Below are 20,820 nucleotides of genomic sequence, written 5' to 3'. Positions count from 1 at the left end.
TCTTATATAACATTATTATATAAAATCATAAGTCCGCCATCTTTACTAAGACTAGTTGAATCTGAATATTTATAAAAATAATCTTACCTACCGCTTGAAATACAGTTGATAAAATTCTGCATATAAAATATACAGACAAATAAATATTAAAATTGAAATAATTAATTGTAATATACGGCATATGCAGACAAGAAAACCGTACATATCTATTTATTAGTTTAGCTGGATAAAATTTAGTTAATTATAATTTTGAACTTCGACAAATAAAATCGATTAAAAATTAAACTTAAGAAATCTTGTAAGACATATCAACAGTTTAAATCGTTAATCTTTTTCAAAGTTTTGTAGAAAAATGAGAATTTACAACGAAAAAAAACGTTTTTTGTAATTATTATAACTTTTTTAAATCTCGTATTGTAGTTGGCAAAACTGCGCATTGATAACTACGCAACTGGAATGAAGTGTTGTCTATGACCATTACAAAAGCAGTCAGCAGAAATAAATTTTTCAAAAAAAAAAAATAATGATGGAAATCTTCGCTTAAAATTTACCTTAAAATGGATTAAAGAAACAGTCATGGATTCTACCAAATCGGTAAATAACATCAATTTATATATTAAATGTTTAAAAATTATTTTGGACAATGTATTATTATTAGATAATAATATTAGGCCTGTATTATCATGGCGACCCATATTTCTATATTTACACACGTGGTGTAACTAAATATTATTTCGTATCGAATTATTTCGCAATGTTTAGGTTATGATTCTTTAGTTTCGAATAACATATTTTAGTTTTACATTAACAGTTGTTCTGTTATCAAACTTTTTGACGAAGTTCTTCAAAAAAAATTTTTTGAGTACCTATTTTTTTTACCGGTAACCGCCCTACATTCTGACCTTGCAGTTTTTTTTTCGAAATCTCAAGTATATTTTTGTTTTTGGCGAATCTAAATTGTGTTTTATCCATAAAATTTACATAAGAAAATTTGGTAAGTAAGATAACTTCACCTAAAACTTCTAGAATGTTTCAAGTTAATTTTAGGTTAGGTAAATTAAAATAGCGTTTTTTTTATGTTGTGTTGTACTTTCTGTAGGAGGGCTATGAGTTTTTGGACTTAAGCGACGTGGATGATAGTGAACGGAATCACTTAAAGGAGATTTTTGGTAATCCACAACTTGACTACACCTTACAATTACCTTGGGTATCGGATCAATCAGTTTCAAGTAACAATAGCCAGTATTCAGAACCGGTCGGGGATTATTCATCCCAACAGTGGCTTCAACATCCCAATATTCAACAATCTCAATACGGTTTGTATTTTTTGTTTAAGTTTTTTAAGGGGAAATGCCCTTGTAGATTTCAAAATTTTTAGCATCGCTTTTTCAGAATGCCTTTGCAAATTTGATCGAATTTAGAACTAAAAAATATGAAAAATTTTATTCATAATAATAGTTACCCCTTAATAAGGTTGTCCTCAGAAAAATGCTTTCTGAGATATTCCAAGTTTTTCGCTTAGAAATAAAAAACAAAGAAAAAAAAATTAAACTTGCAATTTTATTTCATATTTGAATTCATTTGAAAACGCTGTTATTCGACATCAGGCGTCCCGATGCCACACAGTGGAATGTTGCATACTCCATTTTATCCAGTTGTTATTCAACCCTATCCAGTAGAAGGTCGGTTCATTTTTGACTGTGACATGTTTTATTTTATTTTTATTTATTTATTTATTTTTTTCTAATATTCATAATTATTTTGTTTGACTAACATTTTTTTTCTTGATTTTTGTTTTTTAACGACGCTACTTTTTTTTATTATTCTATTATTGCTTCATCAAAATTCAAAATTTTGAATTGAAAATGAGTGAAAACTAACATTTCACATATTTTATATTTGTAAATGGTTTTTCATTGAGAGTGTCCGAACTTTGCGTATGGAATACCTTAGGTCTTTTATTTGAAAGATTATTTCATGCCATTTTGTTTGATTTATAATAGCACTCAAATGGTACGCGCAATTTCTTCATGCAATACTGAATAACTCATTCAAATTCTTAAACTTAAGAGTTCTGTTCGAGGATTCTTGTTTTGATAATAAGTCGAACATTCATCGTTTGGTAGAAAATTTTAAATATACTGGTACTGAAAAATTATTAAATTCACGAACGTAATTGAAACGTACGTGGAATTTGATCGAGTTCTCTTTAAATTAAACTGAAACAATACCATCGATGGTATCTAATACTATCTATGTGGTCGAATCTTTAAAGATTTGTATTTTTCACATAAGCGTTGAAACTAATATTTATTTTTGTTATCAAGTAATCATAGTGTCTGACAAATGCCCTGTTGTGTTTTTCCAAACCAATTCGTTGTGTGTGTAGTCATGGTAGGGACAATAAAATCGATGCCAGCGCTTCCAGTGCAAAATTTTGGCGATAAAGGAGGCTTTTATGACTAATTTGCAATTCTTTACATGTTAATGTTATAGAAAATGTCCAATTAAAATGCATTAAACTTAATGCATTAAAAATTGTGAAAATAAAAAATCAAATTGCACAAATATTATTTTTCAAACGTAAATTATCATAATTATTTATTTAAATTTTTGAGACACAATAATATTAAATTTTCAATGTAAGTTATAAATGCAATCCATACAATTATATATGCATTCATACAATTCTATAAAGTAGTGTATCGTTATCATGGAAACGCCTCCAAAAAAACTCACACACGGTGCGAATAGCTTAAATATCACGTTATCTTGCTTTTTCATTTATTTGAAATTACAGGGCTTACATAACAGGAATAAGAAATATTTTTGTTAGTATTTGCAATGTTTCTTTTCTAAGGCACTATTCTAATTACAATCTAATTTTATGTCTAAACCTTTTTTTTTTTTAAAAAGATCTTAAAGGCACATTTAATTACACATCGCATTTTTCGAAAATTCACGTAAGTTTTTTTGTTTGCCACGATAATAAAGGTTTCAAGCACGTAGCCAGAGAAAAAATTTTTAATTTCCCAAAAAAAAAATATTCCTGGTTACGGACTTTCTAGTTGATTTTGTGATTTTCTGTAATTTTTTTCTGTGTTAACTAAAATCTCATCGTTAAATGTTTTTCGCTAAACGAACAAGTACGAATGTTGTGAATAATGAGAACTATTTTCTCCTTTAAGATGGATTTTATTACATAGCTGAAGAGTTCTCTATGACTGAATCACCTATTCCAGGTGATAGTGATCAACATTCTGGAAGAGATAGTCCATCGATATCGGGTGTATCAACTGGCGGTAGCAGTGGCGTCATGTCACCACATTCAGGTGTTGGAGGTGCTGTACATTCACCACATGTGTACGGTCCTCAACATCAGCACCCTCCGCCACCACCAAATGTTTACTCGATACCCGCTGCCCCAGCTGTTCAACCTGGATATCCACAACAGAATGTTTATGTGAACAATGTAACAGCGCATGTCAACTACCACAGGTAAATATTTTAAATAATTATTAATAGAGGTAAAGGGTGTAATATAGGTAAAAAATTTTATCTAGCTCTCTATTAGGCTAGCAGGGCACTATAATTTTGGATGTTTTCTGTGATGACACATTGTAAACTTACGATATATAAATTCATTTTGAACTTGATAACAGCCCCCTTGGTTAGAGTGATACATTAGTGGTTAAAATATGCTAGATTTGTGTAAAGGTTCGATCTTAGGTACCGCATCTGTGTAAGGCCGGTTAAATCTGCTAATTAATGCATTTCTTAGTGTGCTCTTGATGGGAACATCAAAACTTCAATTGTGTATGGCTGTTATACTTCCAAATTATTCGAGCCAAAGGAATTTTAGCTACACATTTGTCTTGACCTGATTCAGAAAATCCAATTAAAGTTAACGATAGGCTATTAACTTTCAATTTACAGTTCTTAGGAGGATTTCGATTACATTTTTTATATTTTTTACATCAATTTGAGCATTTATCTCAAAAGTTATACAATATATGAATTTTTTTTTATTAGATTTTCGTTTTGCTTGAGTTAAAGCTAGCCTCTAATGATTTTCATCAAAAGTTTAAATTAATTCAAGTTAAAATTGGAAGTTATTTTTGGATCAATTGAAATAGTGCTTGATTAATCTAATCACTCAAATTTCTTCAACCTTAGTCACTTAGATCTTCAAATAGCGATTAAAATTAGTTTAAAATCTTTATGAAAATTAGTCTTATTCAAATTTTATATTTTACAGCATTAGTCCACAATATATACCAGGATTTGCACCACCACCACCGACTGCTGTGCCTCCACCACCAACGGCAGCTCCACCTCCACCAGCGGCAACCGAACAAGAAATTCGTACAAATGGTAATGGTGGACGACAAATGCGTAGTAGAAATATATCACGTCATCGACAGACTGAAGTGGATCCGTCACCACCAATGAATCCACCAATGTTTAAAACGTTGATAATGCCACAACCTCAACCGTATGCCACATACTACTCACCACCGGCTGCAATGCATCATCCATCGGCTCAACTTGCCACTGGTTCGCATTTGTTTTTCACACCACCATATTTTTCACCGAATTCTTGTACGTAAAATCGATGAATTTCTATAAAAAAAAAACCACATCGAAGGACAATATATTAATGATCCTTCGTATATTCTACAAAATTTCGAAACATCTAAAAATCCAAATCCAAAATTAGACGTTGATTTTTGAAAACTATTTTCTTAAAGATAGTTTACCCGACTGCTCTAAAGACGAGTAACATTTTTTAAGTCATTTACGCCTGTTTCAAGTTGTTCGATCTCTTAAACAAAATCCTTTGAAGGAATTAAATTTTATACCAAAAGAGTACCTATAAAAGTTTTTTCGAAAAGTGGAAATAGAAATAAATCATTAATTATACCTGCAGCCGGGTTTTTTTATTTGTTTTATGTTAAAGCAATACGCGTTATACAATTAATATACAACATATCTTTGCCTTGTGAGCTGTTTAGCCTTAAAACTCGTAAAATAGTATTTAAAATCAAGTTAGAATCCAGTAATATACTTTACTTATAAGAATGATTACGATTAGCTAATTCATGTTTATGACTATGTGGTAGTCGAAATACGTATTTTAATAATACAAAATTGATTGGGGGAAGAACATAATTAGAATTATTTTTGAGTTCTCATTTATTATCTATGATAATATACTTATACCTTTTTTTAAATAAAACACAGAAATAAAAATATTTTTAGTTTATTTTTATTGATTATTTCGTTATAAAAGCTTTTTTCTATATTTCCCGGGAAAAACTATTAAGAATGTGTGCATTTTCCAAAAAACTATAGGAAAACTGCAAATTTTTATTCGAATGGAATATTCAATTATAAAAACTATGCTTCTGCTGCTTTCAAAAAAATGCTTATTTTATCAGATAGTTGCTTTCCTTATTCATTTCTTTCGTTCATTGCCCTAACAGATAATTTTGTGTTTTTGAAATTTAATTGTTATGAATAGAACAAATCTTTGATCGTTTAAAGAGTCTTTCTTTATCCTTGTAGTGTGTTAGACTTGCAATATTTACCCCATCTGTGTAAAGCCGGCTAAATCTGCTAATCAATGCATTTCTTAGTGTGCTCTTGATGGGAACATCAAAACTTCAATTGTGTATGGCTGTTATACTTGCAAATTATATCAGCCAAAGGAATTTTAGTTACATTTTATTTATTTTTTTTTTTTGATACTCATATATCGTGGATAATTTGGTTCCAATTTTATTTTTGTATTTCAAGTTTTAAGTCAATAATCTCCAAAAATTGTTTTTCAGGCGTTTATCCACCACATGGTATGTACGTTCCAGCAGGACCTATGCCAGTTCCTGAATTTCCATATTCAACAGATGCCCAAGGTGTTCATCATCCTGTTCAAGAAGCTATACCCGTTGATCCACAACGTGAGAATGCCCAACCATATCAAAATCCGATGCCTGGTGGAACCACAATCATAGTGAGTAATCAACAACCATCCAAACAAAAACAGAACACCAATAAGTCATCATGCATCAATACGCATGTACAAATCAAACACGAAACAAATGAAAAACATCATGATACAAAATCAGAAGTGGTTGTAATTACACCAGTCCCTGAAGTTAGTGCAACTACAATCGTAACAAAATCACCAATTATTACCAGCGGAGGGGATATGGTGAAAAAGTCTGAAAAAATTCATAAGACAAAAACATCGCCAAAAGTTGTGAATACTACGCCCAAAGTCCCTGTAACGGTAGCTGCTAATAATGGTAAACCTTCAACGCCAGTTGTTGAAAAAAAAATTGAAAAACCACAAAAAGATGTACAGAACATCGCCTCAATTAATAAAGAATCGAAACCAGTTGTAAATAATCCTCCAAAATCAGTATCCACAACTCAACCTGTTCCTGCAACACAACTTGTAGCTGCTCCAATACCCGTAACACAGCCGGTTTCCATCGAAAAGACTGCTATCAAACCTTCTGAACAAAAAACTATACCTAAGTCAATCGAAAAACCAAAAATTCAAATCCCAGAAGGCGATACAACCCTTAAAGAAAATGTAATTGCCGCCTCTCCAAAAGAAATTTGTGCCGTATTTAATAAAGCGATGAGTATTAAAGAGGAAGCTGTCGGGGAGAAGAAGAATTTAGTAAATGGAATAACGCCTAAAATAATCGAAAGTTCTCCAAGTGTAACCAATAATAACAGTACTCAAAAATCATGGGCTAGTTTATTTAATAAATCAGCTAATAATAATTCAGTTTCATCACCAGTCATAAATAACACGGCGAATTCGAATACCATAAATTCTTCGAATACTGCAACGGCAGCAAATACACCAAAAGTTGTAAACAAACCATTAGCAAGAGTTTTGCCATTCGATAGTCAAGCAGATAAGAAGGTTGGGAATAAAGATTTGAAGAACAATCAAACTAAACCACAAAAAGCTGTGGGTAGTGCATTTTTCGATGATCCAAATTCATATCGAATGGGAGGTAAGTTAAATAAAAACATTTTATTTCCTTTAGAAATTTGTATGTCTCATTTTGCCTGCCTTCGAGGTTGAATTTCAAAAAATCCTTTCTTGTATAAAAAGTTTCCATCTTCGATGATTTGTCGTCGACTTTTTCTGTCAGTCTTGAACTTTTTATTTAATATTTATTTATAATTATTTTTTCTGCAACGATAAAATCTAGTTAAAGATTTCCGATTTGTAAATAAAACATTCCTAACAAACTATTTGTGAGAAGAATAATTATAATTCTATTTTGTAGATATTGTAAACCATATGAAGTTTAAAAAAAAAAAAAAACTTTAGTAACATTGATATTATAGCAAACGTTGATCGTCCCCTTTTTCACCATCTTAAGAGTTAAATTTCTAAAATCTGTTTTTATTGAACGTCTACCAAAGACCTCTCTATTGAACTAAAGATCTCTTGATGAGTTAGTTAGGGAGTAGTATTTCGCTTATATATATATTTAGATTGGCAGCATAACCTTAAAATTGGTAGAAATAGATTCCGAACAATACGTTTATAAAAATTTGATCTTTTCCTATTTATAATGGGGTTCTTTTTTTTCAAAGTTGATATGTATTGAACAAAATATTTGAACGTGTTAACATGGCTCTCTGTAGTTGTGTGGATAGCGTGTTAGACTTGTAAACAAAAGGTTCAGGGTTCGATCCTAGGTACAGTCAAGTACCCCATCTGTGTAAAGCCGGCTAAATCTGCTAATTAATGCAGTTCTTAGTGTGCTCTTGGTGGGAACAGTAAAACTTCAATTGTGTATGGCTGCTATACTTTCAAATTATATCAGCCAAAGGAATTTTAGTTACATTTCTAATTTTTTTTCGAAACTGATTTATTATTTTCGAATTTTTATTAATTTTTCAAACCTAACTTTAGTAATTTTGATTGTACGTTGGTAAATCAATCAGTTCTTCGAATGTATTAAGGAAATAATACTTTTTATTTATTTATTACAGAATTCCTCAGCAAATATGTGATCGATAACCGTACAATAAGTTTACTACCACGCGGATTGACAAATCGTAGTAATTTTTGTTACGTGAATTCAATACTGCAAGCATTATTGGCATGTCCGCCATTTTATAATTTAATACAAGCTCTTCCACAACAAAAAAGTTTAAAAGAAAAATCCCCTTATCCAATCATCGATAGTATAATTGATCTAATCAATGAATTCTCACCATTGCCGGCTGGTGCTCGTGTTGGACGTCGCGAAAAGAATAATGCAGCTGCAACTGCTAATCAAAAGGGCGAAGTGCTAGAGTTTGTGAATTGCGGACCAGCTTTAGAACCATCAAGTGTGTATCAATCATTGAATATGATTCGGTCCGACTCGTTTAGTGTTGATGGCCGACAAGAAGATGCTGAAGAGTTTTTGGGATGTTTGCTGAATAGTTTGAATGATGAAATGGTTGAGGTAAGTATTTTGATAAGTTGTGTGGCTTCGATGAATATGCGAGGTCGTAGAAAATGGTTTTTATTATAATATGTTTTTAATTTTTCTAGTTAATAAAATTGGTGGAAGATAATATGGCCGAATCATCTCCGGCTGATGGTAAAAAGAGTGGAAATAGTGGAGATATCAGCGATGAAGATGAATGGAAAGTAATGGGACCAAAAAATAAAGGATCAATTACCAGACGAACAGAATTCAGTCGATCACCCGTCAGTGATATATTTCGGGGTCAACTACGTTCACGTGTTCAGCGAGCTGGTGATCAATCAACAGATAATGTACAACCATTTTTCACTTTGCAATTAGATATAGAAAAAGCTACATCAGTTAAAGAAGCACTTGAAATTTTGGTTGGAAAAGATCGTTTGGAAGGTGTTACGTGCTCACGTACGCAACAAGCTGTGGAAGCTTGGCAACAAGTATCTATTGAAGAATTACCTTTGGTTCTTATTCTACATTTGAAGTGTTTCCATTATGAACGAGATACATGTTCGAAGATTATCAAGAATGTAGAATTTCCTGTTGATTTAAAGATTGATTCGAGTAAGTTTTAATTTTTTTATCATCAGTTATGCAAAAAATATTGGATCTCATATTTTGAACTATTCTTAGCATTTTTTGTCCTTTGTTATTTTTTCCTAAACCTCGCCGATTCCAAAAAAATGGTTGTTAAAAAGTAAAAAATTTGGCATTATTGCTATACGTAAACAAAAAAACAGCTATTTTACCGAAGATGATTGTAGATATTTTAAACATTATGGCGCTGAAATCTTAATTGCAAAACCCAATACCAACCTCAATAAATTTTCTTCTCTCTTTTACAGAATTGATGTCAGCAAATAAAAAGTATACGAACAAACAAAAACAATACAAACTATTTGCTGTTGTCTATCATGATGGTAAAGAAGCAACAAAAGGTCATTATATCACCGATGCTTTCCATGTTGGCTATGGTGGATGGGTACGGTATGATGATAGCTCCGTCCGAGGTGTATCCGAGTCACAAGTATTGCGACCACGTGCACCACGAATGCCTTATTTATTGTATTACAGACGATGTGACACTATCGGAAATCAAGGAGCACAACAACCACAAACAAAAAAAGAGTAGAGACAACATTATCCATCGTGTGCGTGTAAAAAAAAAAAAGATAAAAAAAAAAAAAAATTGAAAAAAAAACAGTGATTAAGAAAATTATAAAATTTAAAGTTTAAATCAATTTTCTTGTTTGTTTCAGTTTCTCTAAAAACATTTTTTGGTTTTGATTTAATTTCTACTAAAAAACAAAAACAAAAAAAACATAAAAAAATGCAAAACTGTCGGTAATAGGAAGGGCCCGTAGAATATTCTAATTATGATAATATTTTCTTAAATTATTATTATTATTATTAGTGGTAGGAATTATTTATTAAAAATATGACTGCACAATAAACTAGGAAAATAATGAACTATTAAAATCGTAGCGAATCGAGGAAGACTCGTAGATGTAATCCATGTTCAGTTTACTATTTTGAAAATAAGTAAATTAGGATTTGCTAAAATATAACACAAGTGGATCTACAAATATTTACCACCACTTTTGTTTTTTTGGAGTTCACTGTTTTAATTGGTTACGATCTTTATTGTAGACATCTAAGTAACAATTTTTTTAGAATTTTTTTAGATTTAAATATAAGGATAATGATAAGATTTATTTAAGCTATAAATACCATGCCAAAATAGTCAATTTTTATGGCCCAAATGATCTTAAAATTAGATTAGTTGAATTAAGAATAATTTTTCATGTTAAACTGAACAAATTATGAAAAATGTTGCCATTCTGAATTTAAAAAAATAAAATAAACTTCGAAATAGTGCTGGCCACTAAATTATTAATTCATCATTAAACGTTTAATGTATATTTTCGTCCGATAATTCGCGAAAATTTATAATTCAAGTCAATCAAAATTGGTGTTGGTGAATTTTCTATCTTCTATTCCAAGTTTTATTGTGCATTTTAAGAATATTTATTTATTTTTGTACAATATTTTAGGCTTGGTTTTAACTTTTGGATTATCTATAAATTACGTACACGGACATATGTTAAGAGGAAAATTTAAAGCTTCATCTTTTTGAGAAAGTAATTTTTAGAAGTTGGATTAGTACCCCTCTTTATTCTGTGATTGGGTTATGGGATTTACAGCGCAAATATTTTACAAAAATTAGACAAACAAAATAGTTTTTCCAAATATTAGGATCTCTAAGAGTCAAAGGTTATTAGGCTTGATTGAGAGATAAACAAATTATAGGGCAAAGAAGGGATTATAAGGATATTATGAATCGAGTTTTTCTTCATATTTTCCGCAAAACTTGATATCGTTAATCATCAGATTTGATTCAGGCGTATAATGTTTATTTGTAATCGCCTAAGAGAAATAATTTTTTATCTTGCCCCGCGAAAATCATACTTTTCAGTCCTCGTATCGAAAAGTAGAGATTATAAATTAATATTATTCGTAACCATTCTTGTTAGATCCTTTCGATAGACCGCCTTATTGAGGAATAACACAAAATGATGAATCGTGTAGAAAAAATAACGTAATTTAAAGATAGTTCTTATTCCAAAAAACCTCAATTTAGAAAGAATTTTTAAATTGTTTTTGTGTATTTTGTTTAGTAAAAAAAAATATTTCATTAGAAAATATGTTCTACGGGCCCTTCCGAATCACCATCATTAAGTTGTTAAACAAATTTTATCGGGTGTTAAAAAAAAACTATATGTAAAAAAAAAATTAAAATATATTGATGCCTTTATTATCCTGAGAAAGTAATTATTTTAGATGAGAAATTTTTATATATATTCAACTGAAGTGTTAATTATCGAAGGTAATTAATTTTGAATCCATAATAACTTTGTGTATATTTATTAAATTTTTGTTGTTATCTTATCCCCTTTTTTACTACTAGATTATCATTTTAGAATTTAAAAAAAAAAAAAACAAAAAATATAAAATTTACGTTTGTTTATTCACAACATTAAGATATGAGAAAAACTCATGTACACAAAACTAAATAAATAATAACAATTATTTTTTGTTTTATATGTAATTTATGTTTGTATAAAAAAAAAAATATTTAATAATTAATGAAAGTACTTTTAGTTAACTCAAAAAACTCGTACTTGTTATAATTTCTTTTTTTAAATATAAAAATATTGTTTTGGTAAATCCAAATATTTTGTTATTTATTAATTTTTTTAAGGTATTTAAGGTATTTTGTTTACATAGCCATTTTCTAGCAAATATACATTACATTTTCATTTATTAAGGTATATTGCGAACTATTGGGATCTGACAAAAGGAGGCATGGCACCTGGTTGTCAAAGTAGAAACTAATTTCAAGTTACAGCTTTTAGTGTTGAGCATTGAAAAGTTTGGAGTTCATTACTTTTTGCAAGTTATAAATACTACAATAATAAATAATTGATAAAAAAAAATTAAATTATTTCGTCTGGAAAGTATTTACCTCAATTTAAAATCACGAGAAAAGTAAAGTGTTGTGTAAAAATTGCCAAAGTCGTTCCAATACGAACACAGATCTGAGTCTTCATAATTTGCCTCAAGCAGGCAAATATTACATGAAAGTTGAAAATTATTTTGGTAATTAAAATAGTATCAAAAATAGTAGCAAAAAAATTATTTCTTATTTAATAAGTTATGCAGAAGTAAAAAGGATACAACAATAATTTTCACATTCATTTGCCGGAAACCCAAAAGCATACTTTTAATGCAATATACCTTAAACTAAAAATTAAATCCTTTTTGTATAAAGTTTCTAAGAATCCTAAAAATTAAATTTAATGTAGAGGTCGAAGAGAATTAATTCTTTAATTCTATAATTTTCAGAGAGAAGTTTAAACCACTGTGAAGATAAAATATTTCTATACAAAATGCTTTTCAGTTTCAAATCACAAGCAAGCATACGAAGGCACAGTGTGGAGTATTTGCAATTATTCAGATGAAATTCATAAATTAGAGAAACATCCAGTAGAGAGAGATAGGAATCCCTATAAAATTTTCAGTTATTTAAAAATAGTGAGTACAATATTAAAAAAAATCACTCGAAAAATTGAATGTTGGCTTAATGTAGTTCTCACGGTCAAACATTGCGATATGGCGTGGTTGTAGCTCCGTGAGACTAGAAATGTTAAAATTAATTTGAATAAAATAAAAGCCGACTTAAAATGGAAATATTTCGAGCCGGGCTCATAGAATCTCCTGTAGCCACATGTTGGATTATTAAAAGCAAAAAGCCACATTTGCAGAAGTTGGAGTGTATATCAAGAAATTTTTGCAACCTACTCTGCCGGGTTAGTACGACATTCATGTTTTTTTTTCCATACAGAATATTTTACAGAAGCGATTCAGTTTTTAATTTATATCATTGATTTCATAACTAAACTACCACCGCTCGAGTTCGTAATCAGTGGTTTTTGTAAATAAAAAATTAGATTAGATGTACGCCTTTAAATGTAGCCAATCTTAAACTATTTCACATTTTTATACGACCTTGTATTGCCAAATTATTTAATGACGCATTCTGGATAGCATTAATTATATACATATTATGAAAGCTTCGAAACAAATATGGAGTCAAAAATAATAAACTTTTCTTTTTTATAATAATTTGATATCTCGAAAGAAAATACGAACAAATTAGTATAATCAAAAATGTAACAGAAATAAACCGCTCACTTTTTGGTTAAACCTGGTGGAATGTGTTTCTTAGGTATATGCATACATATACGTAATATAAGTTGCCTATTTGTTCATTTTTTAAGTCAATTTTATATGAACCCTTAAAAAATCTTGCAAATACCCAATTAATTGTTGATGAACAAATAGAAACATTTGCGAAACACTCATTTGAGCGGTTTATTTCATTTTCCTTTATTAGCCAATTTTTATAACATCTTTTACTGTACTAAATATTATGTTAATAAACCATTATTTATCCGAAGAAAAAGCTAGTAATAATAATTTACTATTTTAGAAGGTAAAAAATATCGATTGCATCCAAAATAATTATTTAAATTTGTTTTTAATGATTTGGCAAAACCTTTTTAAATATTTAGAAATCGATTAATATGAAAAGAAAAAATTAAGAAACCATTTATATATTGAACAAAATATAAACATTTTCAAATCAAAAATACTCTTGTTATTTAAAAAAATTGTTATGTACATATTTAAACAATTTAATATAAAATTTATAACAATAATTACTAATTAACTTTGTAAAAAAAAATTATATTGGAACCATTTTTTATAATTTATAAACTGTAACAATGCTTTTGAAGTTTGTTTTAATAAATAAAAATCAACACCAGACTAGATATAAAAAAAATGTTTTTTGTTATGATTAAGTCCCTAAAAAAATTTTAAAAATTACCTATTTCGAACCAAGGGGAATTTCTCAAAATTTCTGTGTGAAAAAATTATGAATATACGGAACTAATTCAGTTTATGTTATAGATTGTTGAGGAAATGAAAAATAAATGTAGAGTATGTAAAGTCGTCTTTAAGCTAATGAAAGTCTTGGGTACTTGTGGAAAATCCAGTTTATATTACATATTGTTGAGAAAATGAAAATATAGGAAGAGTATACAGAGCCGACTTTAATCTATTGGAAGCCCCGGACGCTTCAGAGTGTGGAAGATTGAAAGAGCAAGGTAGGAAATTGAAACAGTTTGAAGTAAGCATTGAACAAGGTAGGAAATTTTGATATTTTTAGAAATAATCATTAAGTGTAAGAATTATTGCAACTCGAAAAAATAAAAGCAAACTTTTATCTTAATTTACTCCAGTACTGTAATGTGATCTCTAAAACAAAGATACATAAGACTCTAAAATGCATACGAATCACAGACTAATATAAGTAGAATGTCGATGCTTTTAAAAAAAATGCCCCGATATATAGCTACAGAATACACACTATTCGCTCCGTGCGTGAGTTTCGTTTCCATGGTAACGATACACTACTTTAATTATAGAATTGTATGGATGCATATATAATTGTATGGATTGCATTTAAGACTTACATTTAAAATTTAATATTCTTGTCTCACAAATTTAAATATATAATTATGATAATTTACATTTGAAAAATAATATTTGTTCAATTTGATTTCTTATTTTCACAATTTTGAATGCATTAAGTTTAATTAAATAGTGTTTTTCAATAATTTTAATTTGACATTTCTATTACATTAACATTGTAAAGAATTGCAAATTAGTCATAACAGCCCCCTTTAACTCCAAAATTTTTCACTTAAAGCGCTGGCATCGATTTTATTGTCCCTACCATGACTACGCACACAACGAATACATTGAAATAAAATATACATTTTTCACCCAGTAACATTGATAAAAAATGAATAAAATTAGCTTACATTTATTTATTGGTAAATAGACACAATAAACTTTCTGTGAGTTTTCAAAAATAATATGAATAGCGCAAACATTTTACAAGAGTGTAATGCAAATAGCATAAAGAAGGTGTTTTTTAGCATACTTTTTTTTATTTGGTTGGTATTTGCCTACCAACAATTTGCAAGTGTGTAATACAAATTGCCTAACAAAATAAGGTGCATTTTTTTCCGAAAACATATTTTTTGATTAACTCATTTTGTATTCCGTTGGTTCCTCGTTTATAAGTAAATTAAAATTGGTTGGTATACAACATCAATGGTTTTACCACTAATTTCTCATTTATTTCTGCATCGAAGTATTCGGTGCAGCATCCATTCGCAGTTTCCTTTTACTCTAGATTCGTCCATACATTGTTGAAAACTTGTATTGTTTTCGTTATAATTCGTTTGATTTGATGTTCCGGCGTTTTTTCAAAGTTGTTAGGGATTTCGTCCAAAAGTTCTGGAAATCACTTGGACTTTGAAATACAACTCCAAAACAAGTTGGAAAATACCAACATAGAAAAACTCGAAACATACCATCTAGTTCTGGTGTGTCCACTCTGTCAATCGTTAGTTCCAGTAGAGATTCACTTCGCTCGTTGTTTTCTTCATGAGTAGATTTTTGTTTTTTTGTTGGTGGTTCATCTGCCATTTTGTTGCTTCTTTATTTGTCACTATTCTTTAAACTATAGTTGTTGACTATACTGTTTTCTTTTAGTAACATGCTTTTTATATCACCTCGACCGTCACCGCCTCATCCGGGACGGGTTTTTACTTTTGTTGTAGTTGTTGGCTTTGGAGTATCGATACCATCAAGTGTGTAATACAAATTGCCTACCAAAATAAAGTCCATTTCTTTCCGAAAACATATTTTTTGATTAACTCATTTTGTATTCCGTTGGTTCCTCGTTTATAAGTAAATTAAAATTACCACATACTTATTTTAAAAGATAGATTTATTTAATAAGTTTTGAACATAATTTTGTAATTTTGAAGTTAAATTTCGATAGTAAAATATATTACCGGTCAAAACTCGACATTATCAGGTCTAGTTAATGAGTATTTTGTCCGGTAGTTAGGGTATTTAAATCGTTGGCACTCGTGTCAATCGCACGATCGATAGCACTCGCATAATTAAATTCATTTTAACTTATTTCGGCATATTTAAAGTTTTTTTACTAAGTACGACTTTTATTAAACTACCGAAAGCACACGAAGAGACCCGAAAATTTCTGAAGTCAATATTTTTTTGCTTATACTTTTACTCTCGTAATGAGAGAAATTCTCACAATATCTGAAGGACTTTAAAAAAAATATTTTTGAATACTATAGATAGGTTGAAAAAAATCTGAAAAAATCATAATTCGAAAATAGATAATAGTATATGAAGATAGAAAAAGTTTCATCACATTTACCATTTTAAAAATAAAAGCTATTTACGTTTTAAATCGAGCACCACCAAAATGCTCATAACGCTAGTGGCTGACGGATTAACTCGAAGAAACTGCTAGAAATTAAATTTCTAAATTGTAACAATAAAGAAGCATTTCTCATAGTTATTACAAATGAAGCAAACATTTGACAAAAATGTAATACCAATTGCCTAACCACATGAGACAGTGCTTATTTTAGTACACATACTTTTTGATAAAAATTTCTTTTTATACGATTTTTACCTACATTAATAAAATTATGTCATACTCTCTAAAGAATTCTAATTTAAGATTCTCATTTCTACCTTACGAATGAAAATTTACCGATTTAATATATAACCAATGTTACAAACCAAATTATAAATATACACACTTTGTGCACACACAAACAATACAAAAAAAGAACGCAGGCGCCACATACTATATTCTTCATTATGCATAACAACTGATTTTCTTTCTTGTGAGAGTAAACGACGTCGCGACGACTTGTTTATAAAACCTAACAATAATCTCTATGTATAGGTGAGTATTTTATACCAGTTAGTGACCAATATCGAAAGTGGCATTTTTTTAATAACAATGTTTATTCTGTCCCAAAAAAAGAATTTCTTCGGTAATTGAATTTTTTAATATTTTTTAATTTTTTCGAGCAGTTTCGAATTGGGTTAATTTGAATGTGATTACCAAATAGTAGAAAATTGGTTTATGAAATATTGATAAGAATTATCGATTTGACATATTAGTAATTGCGTGTTTATTATTGGAAGACACACTAATTTACTAAATTTCGAAGACATTCCAAGGGTGTAAATTAAACGACAACAATATAGAAAAACGGGGTTATTTACCCCTCCAAAAAATTATTGTTTCTTTGTTTTGGTGTTTTCTGTGATGTTTCATAGTGATATACAGTTTTGAGGTGAAATTTTTTTTGTTTAGTTTGTTTTTTTATATGATGATTATCTGGTAAGTTGAAAATTTTGTTTTGAGTTTAAATTTAGAGTGTTTAGCCAAAAAAAATCCTTGATAATTTAAAAATATTTATTGTTTAAGTGCGTTTTTTTTTTGGTAGCTGAGCTGTTGTGTGATTTGTTGATTTAAAACATTTAATTATTATTATTTTTGATTTTATTTTCAAAACATGTATTTTTAGTTCGGTGTGAGGTAATATTTTATTGAACTAAATTTATTTGTAATTGAAATTTAAAATTAGTACAGGCGATTTAGTACACGATTTGTTTTTTCTTACAAAAAGTTATAGAAAATTTTTTTTCTCTGATTAGAAATGGGTCAAGTTTATCTAGCAAAATTATTAAGGGATGGACGTCAAAAATCACTATTTTACGTTTTAAGAGAAATTTTAGAATTTTATACCTTGTATACATGAAATATATATCAAGGTATACTAAGTTTAGTCCCAAGTTTGTATGTTTAAAAATATTGATACTACGAACAAAATTTTGATGTAGGTGTCCATAAAATCACCTAAGTACTCCATTTCCGGTTGTCCGTCTGTCTGTCTGTCTGCCTGTAAATACAATAACTCAAAAATAAAAAGAGATATCTAGCTGAAACTTTTATAGCGTGCTCAGGACGTAAAAAGTGATTTTGAGTTCGTAAATGAGTAATATATGGTCAAGTTCTTGTAAACCGTTAGAGATAGAACAAAAGTTTAAATGTAAAAAATGTTCCTTATAAAAAAATCCACTTTTCTTTGAAACACTTTTTCGTAAACATCGCTGTTTACCCGAGAGGGCGCAACTGATTAAAAAATTAAAACTTTAGTGACCTTTTTCTCGAAAACTATAAAAAATAAGCAGTTGAAAATTTGCATGTAGCTTCAACTAGTGGTCTTGTGAAAGATTCTCCTGGCCGAAAGCCCGAAAGCCCGAAAGGTCGTCATAATTGTGTTGGTTTTTTAACACTTCTAATTTATTAAAAATATTGCCAGCATTGACATTCAACAATTTCTATACAGGGTATTTCAACAATTAACTAAGTCAATTGTTTGTTTTAACTTGTTGTTTATTAAATACAAAATAATGTTATACAAAATAATTATTTCAACTTGATTGAATTCCTAAGAAAAGCCAAGAAACGGATAAGACTGGTGCTTCCAGCTAAGATAAACATTCTTTGCCTAGGGGTATGACAGTAACTCATTCTAGAAATGGAAACAATTACTTTTCTTAGTAAATCTTTAATTACGTTTTCTTAATAATTCTACATTGTATCTACAGAAGAGTTCGAGAAAAGAAGGAATTATAGGAATATTAATTTATTACATTAAACACAATGGGTAGAAAAAAAACCTAACGTTTGATACTTGAATACAATTTGATGCATGATAAAACAGTAGAGCAATTCTATATAGTTATAAGTACTTCAGTTTTCTGAATAACACTAGAATAGAAGTAATATTCGAAAAGTACTTAGGATAAATAACTGTGTAGGTATACTACACACTATAGTTTTTCAACATTCTGATAGAAAATTTACATATTCACCTCGAAAATTTCTCCTCATTTTTTTTATCCTCATTCAAGCGGAGTATCCTCTTAAAAGTAATCTTAAGTGAAGCACTCATTAAAACACTCTTGTCTTAAATAAATTTCGATTTTTGCCCCATTTTTCCAGGTCAATTTTTGTATTATATAAATACGTACTTCGCCTAACACGTAGTCACCATCATGGGCCTGGAAGTGTATCACGACTACTGCTGGAGCTGTCACAGTAGTGAGGAAAAAGAGACAATGTCTCATCTTCTTTGTCACTGCCCAGCTCTTGCCATGAGAAGTTGAACTTACTTGAGCCAGCCTCTCTTTGATGACCCCTCTGACCTAAAGTCCGTCGACGTCAAACTGCTGTTCTTAAACAGCTATAAATGGTTCATGGAGTAGTGACCGGGGATGAACCAACTCTGTTTCGGTATTACAACGGACCCTATGGTCTAAGTTTTTCCCACCCCAGTATAGCCTCTCTAACCTAACCTAACCTACTCTAACATTGTTTGTTACTCATTGCTAATTTGGTGGCGTACATTTTTGCATTCTGTAAAAAATTGAGTTAGTACAAGTTGGTACTTAAGGTAGTACAAGCACCAAGGCAATTTTAGATTTAGGGTTGAAATTATTTGTACCTTAATTTCAACTTTGATGATGAATTTTGATATAATTTCATTAGTGTAGACGAAAAATAAGAATACAATTTTTCGATATCTGCCTCGGTTTTCGAAATATCGAAAGCTAAATAACAACAATATGGTGGGCATTAGTGGCAGACATAATTTTGCAAAATAAAACAATTTTACGTGTTGTTAACTACAGGTATATTCAACTGATCAATGAACACAACAGTATTTAATTTAATTTACTTCATCCAAAAGACTTAACAATGAACCGAATAATTTAGATAACCGAAAAGCTAGTGAACTGAGCTTAACAGGCTGTATTCATCACGGTTTGATTGTTTTTTTTAATATTTCGTTTTTTGTTTGAATACTTATATCTATTCAAAACTGAGGAGAAACGAGTATGTACTTCAGAATTAATACCTTTAGTATATAAAATGGGTATAATAATATTTATATGTATATTGTATAATATTTATTGTAATTGAAAATTTTATTTATAAGTGTGTGAAATCTGTATGCAATGTTATCAAGGGTTTCGTTGATTCGAGTTGAATTCATTTCAGATTTTTCAACAAATCGATTTCCGTTTTATGGTAGAATTTTCGAGATATTTTACAATATACTGAGGGTCTTTATATTCTCTGAAATCTGTTGCTACGTACGTTTTTTTAAATGAAATATATTTTTTTCTCTAGAACATCTTAGAAATAGTTTTATTTTCACTTAGAATCAAGATCTTAGAAATTTTTACATTCGGAAACTTTTTATGAGAGTGTTCTTAACTATGCGAGCAAGTGCGAGCTTAGGTTTCCGTACCCGAAAAAATTGGCGATGATCTTCAAAATCGATTCAGTTTGGAAAAGGGCATGGTATAGTTTTAACATATAAATAATTACTATGGAAATGAATGGTCAAATAAACCTGGCTCAATTCATTTCGAAAAGTGAAATGGTAAAATAATTAGGTAATTCAAAACAATAATTCAAAAGAATAAAGTCAACTCAAATATTACAATTTCAATTAAAATATTTCCAAAAATTTGTCCCAAAAATTGATAACTGTCTAAGTATCCTTTTCATCTCATCTGATGTCCTTGACCATCACTTTGATATTGATTTAAGAACGAATGTTATAAGTTTAAAGTGTTTATCTGTGCGTCTGTGTGTTTCTCAGTGGCATCGTAGCCCCTAAACAGTCGAACCGAATTGATTGAAATCACTTTATAGCTAAGTTTGCAAAAATCGGTTTACAAGGAATAAATCAAATTTGTC

At 29.6% G+C, this 20,820-nt stretch overlaps 1 protein-coding gene across 5 annotated transcripts; it reads left to right on the top strand.

Moving 5' to 3' along the window:
• The first annotated feature begins 452 nt into the window (after nucleotides 1-452).
• LOC123298504 (ubiquitin carboxyl-terminal hydrolase 10) lies at nucleotides 453-11,534 on the top strand. Of its 5 annotated transcripts, none has more exons than XM_044880528.1 (9): nucleotides 453-594; nucleotides 1,100-1,316; nucleotides 1,608-1,682; nucleotides 3,189-3,498; nucleotides 4,259-4,557; nucleotides 5,835-7,037; nucleotides 8,032-8,492; nucleotides 8,582-9,074; nucleotides 9,356-11,534. In XM_044880528.1, the coding sequence occupies exons 1-9, from the start codon at nucleotides 577-579 to the stop codon at nucleotides 9,640-9,642; spliced, it is 3,363 nt and encodes a 1,120-aa protein (XP_044736463.1). In that variant the 5' UTR covers nucleotides 453-576; the 3' UTR covers nucleotides 9,643-11,534. The 5 variants fall into 5 exon arrangements, with proteins under 5 accessions (XP_044736463.1, XP_044736464.1, XP_044736462.1 ...); XM_044880529.1 differs by having other exon boundaries at nucleotides 3,243-3,498; nucleotides 4,259-4,602; nucleotides 9,356-11,527; XM_044880527.1 differs by having other exon boundaries at nucleotides 4,259-4,602; nucleotides 9,356-11,527.
• Nucleotides 11,535-20,820: the final 9,286 nt, after the last annotated feature.

Source organism: Chrysoperla carnea, chromosome 4, assembly GCF_905475395.1.
Source record: "Chrysoperla carnea chromosome 4, inChrCarn1.1, whole genome shotgun sequence".
In the NCBI taxonomy this organism is placed as follows: Eukaryota; Metazoa; Arthropoda; class Insecta; order Neuroptera; family Chrysopidae; genus Chrysoperla; species Chrysoperla carnea.
The sequence above is the reverse complement of the archived record's forward strand: the minus strand, read 5'-3'. Positions and strand labels throughout refer to the sequence as shown.

Coding starts and splice junctions, on each gene's coding strand:
- LOC123298504 (XM_044880527.1), top strand. Junction 3,499..4,258: donor GCGCATGTCAACTACCACAG/GTAAATATTTTA, acceptor TATATTTTACAG/CATTAGTCCACAATATATAC. Junction 4,603..5,834: donor ATATTTTTCACCGAATTCTT/GTACGTAAAATC, acceptor ATTGTTTTTCAG/GCGTTTATCCACCACATGGT.